Genomic DNA, 3,769 nt, shown 5'->3' with positions numbered 1-3,769 from the left:
GGGGGGGGGGGGGGGGGGGGGGGGTCTCCACTGCTCATTTATGTAGATTACATGATCCTTGTTTGAGTGTGCAGGTAGGTACATTTTTACAAATTCGTAGTTTATACAAAAGCCTTAAAACATACAAAGAGTCTACATTAAAATAGATTATATTAAAATGTTTTTTTGATAAACAGATTATCTTGGCTGTTAAGAGCGGTGTTTAAAATAACGGATTTATGACAACCCTGAAAAAAAGATATAATTTGTATGATATTCTGCTTGCGAAGTTGTAGAAAGACTAAAAATGTCATTCAAAATGGGAAAAATCTTCTCCTTGATTCCCAAAAAGGAAGAGCCAAGGAAAGCCAAGTTTTCAACCAGATTCAGTAAACAAGGCCTCGTAAGTCAAATCAATGAACTGACGACACAGAGAGTAAGTTTTAGACATAAGTATATTCATGGGACAAAGAGAAGGACACACCTCAGTGTTTGCAGGACTGTTGTTGCTCTCCGTATCGAGAGCAAACAGCTTCTCAGTCAGCTCCACCTTCAGGTCACTCTCCACTGAGCTGTAGTAATCACCTGGGCTGCTGGGCTGCAGAGGTAAAAGAGAAGCAGGATGGAGGAAATGAAAAGGAGATACAGAAATGGAGAGCGCAAAGAGGAACAAGATGGCAAGCACAGAGAAAAAGGGACAAAACGTAAGTGGAAGAACCAAGTGTAGAAAGAACGAAACAAAGAGCGAGAGATGGGTTTTGACAAAGGCACTATTCACTGCTAAGAGCCTGTTCCTTCCAAATATCCACCCCCGTTATTCCCACACACACTGCCCACAGATTGTGACCTTTAACCCCCCAGGCCTCATTGGACACAGAAAGAACAAACTATGAAACAAACACAACCAGTCACTCGCTCACTAACTAATTACTCCTTTCAATTTAACATTCAGTCTCTCAATCCCGCCTTCCCTCCTTGTCCTCACCGTGGAGCAGCTGCTGAGGCTCGGAGTGGCGCTGCCCGGTGGCGGATTCTGCTGCACAGTGAACGTACTGGCCATGGTAACCATGTCCCTTGGAACTGGTGCAGAGATTTGGCCTGATGATGGAGGGGCAAGCTTGTGGCTCTCGCTGGCCCAGGATGGAGGGTCCGGAGGGGGCATAGATGCAGCAGGCGCCTGTGCGTATCCAGCTGGCTGCTGGGGCTCCTCGAAGTGAGTGCGGCCTGCAAAATAAATAAGTCAGTTGTAAAGAGACGGGATCAAGAATTAAAGTGTCAAAAAGGTTTGACAAACACGAGACAGCTGATGCGCGTACTGTAATTGAAAATTTCAATAAAACTAACTTACAAAATGTTTGTCTAGCCTATCTAATCTAAGTAGCTTTTATAGCATTAAATGGAGGTGGTTAAAGTCCTGAAGTTCAAACTATTTAATACCATGGAAAATACTTTTCTACTTTCTGACTGGCTGGCAGGTGCCTGTTAAAATCAAGAGCTTGAACATAGCTGAGGTGACCACTTTGAGTTGATGACAATGCTTTGTGCACATCATACCTATTTAACTGACTACAAACACAATTTTAACAGTTGCCACGTTTATGTAATGCACTACAATGTGTTTTTTTGCATTAAAGCTAACATAATAATGAGCCCAACACATGCACTTAAAAGATGACAGAAGTCAATACAGACGGAAGTCGAGGCTGATGATTGTATCTCCAGGTGTTGGAGCCAGCTGGGCGAGGTCCTCCGGCTCCTTTTTGAGTTTGGTAAAGAGGGCATCTCCCGCCTCTCCGGCCACGCCTTCACCTCCAGCGTTGAAGAAGCTGCTCATGTGGCATGGCTTGAACAGTGACTCTGTCTGCTCCAAGGAGAAAATCATGGACTTCTCCTCAATGTCGCTGCAGGATTGGAGAAGGACAGCACGGTGAGTTGGGTTTTGTTTGGATACAGTGCAGCTTTCAGAGCACACAAACCTTTTAATGTGATTTGCAGCCTTCATTTTAGCATGCTGCAGGTTTTTCCATAATCTGCTACCTGAAACAATTATTTTAATTAACCTAGACATCTAAAACAAACTTTTCGCCCAAATTCAACATCTTTCCACCTACAGTTTTCCAGAACTGTGTCTCCCAACATGACTGTACTTACCTGAGGACATAGTTTATGCACACGATGCACTGGGGCTGGGAGTTGCGGCTGTTGTAGATGACAGTTCCCTGGGTTTCTACCCAGACGTAGCCTCCGTTCTTCGCCAGCATACGATACCGACCACTGACTGCCTGACCCTTGGTACACACTGCAGAGAGAGAGAGAAGTGGGAAAGAACTATTGTTACGAGCTATTGTGTTTGGTGACTCAAGGCAATTCAAGTATGAACTGAGCTACTTGTCCATAATTATACTCATGACAGTGAAGATGGTTTTATGTTGCAGAATGAGCTGTCCTCTCAACTCAGTCTTTGTCCTGCCCAGAAGTCTTTTATGATTGTAATGAGTCATCATGAGCACCTAACCGCTCATATTCACACATTAAGCAATAATGGAGATTCAGCGTTAAATGTTTGGTCATTAATTGTGTTTTGAAAATATAAGTCCGTGGTAGTGTGGAGAGTCAAATCAGTTAGGAAAACATGCTCCTCTACAGACCAAGACCATGTTACAACCCACTTTTAAAGACTAGTGAATTATATCAAACATTTTGCCATTCAGTTAAAAAAAATTAGCTCCTATGAGGTTTCAATAAAATACTTTATGACAAAGCTATTTTTATTGAATGCTAACAAAATGATCATTGTTTGAGTTATAAGGTGCTCTTATTTTACTGTACAGCGGAGCAATACAAACTGAATAATCTTGCCTGAAGGAAACTAACCATTCATGAGAAAATACCTTGAACTGAAAGCTACAGTACTTCAGTCTGTTAATGTCAATGACAGAGGTACTGTAGTTTGTGCTTAATTTGTAATTTTTTTGTATTTACATTTCTAATTATTGAATTATTCATTAAATATCCATGTATTTATTGTGTGTGTGTGAGGCTGTGAAATCAACCAAACATCATTTAGCTGGACAAAGTCGGATGTTTGAGTTGAGAGGGAGATGTGCTGGCTGCAGACCAAAGTTCAGCACTGGCGTGGGAAAGGAGCAGGACTGTGGTCAGAGAGTGTACATAAGGGCAGTGACTGTGTGTGTGTGTGTGTGTGTATGTGTGTGTGTGTATAAGGAAGCTTAGGGCAGCATTACATGCAGCAGAACGCTGTTAGCATGTGCTGATCAACAGGCTGGTCACGTTGGCCGTGAGAGCCAGTTGTCTGTGTGTGAGATATAGAGACAGACGGATAGAGAGCCCTTTATCTCAGAAGATTTCAGCCAGTTTAGGACTGTAGACACAGATGATTAAGACCAAAGGTAAAGAAACATACACACACAAAAAAAACAAAAAAAAAACAAATCCATATTCAACACAAAACTAACGATCTACAGAAACTCTGAGTCCTAAAATCTGATATTGAAGTCAGTTCCTTCATCTTGTGTTTATTTTTTTAGTTTCAAGATACAGACACTCATAATTAAACTGAAAAGGAGAATCTCACTGCTGGGTTATTTCTTGTTTTAAAAAAAGTTTAAAGGGGTTAGTTAAGATGATGACTTGGTGTAAAACCACTACAAATACTAAATCAATGTCCTAAATGGTTGTTTTGGTCTTTTTTTTGTTCTGTACGGCTTTTTTATAGTAACAGTGTGTTTAACAATTATACATTACAGAAGTTTGGCTTAATTTACTAAAG

General features: G+C 41.3%; 1 protein-coding gene across 1 annotated transcript; it reads right to left on the bottom strand.

Moving 5' to 3' along the window:
• Positions 1–340: 340 nt before the first annotated feature.
• Positions 341–2,278, bottom strand: LOC123964580 (endothelial PAS domain-containing protein 1-like; the record flags this gene model as incomplete). The annotated part of the gene is made up of 4 exons (XM_046041456.1): positions 341–577; positions 965–1,203; positions 1,672–1,880; positions 2,131–2,278. Coding segments are annotated over 4 exons (818 nt in total), but the record flags the coding sequence as incomplete, so codon positions are not given.
• Positions 2,279–3,769: the final 1,491 nt, after the last annotated feature.

This window comes from Micropterus dolomieu, unplaced genomic scaffold (assembly GCF_021292245.1).
Source record: "Micropterus dolomieu isolate WLL.071019.BEF.003 ecotype Adirondacks unplaced genomic scaffold, ASM2129224v1 contig_3416, whole genome shotgun sequence".
Lineage (NCBI taxonomy): Eukaryota > Metazoa > Chordata > Actinopteri > Centrarchiformes > Centrarchidae > Micropterus > Micropterus dolomieu.
This window is presented reverse-complemented; position numbering and strand designations above follow the sequence as displayed.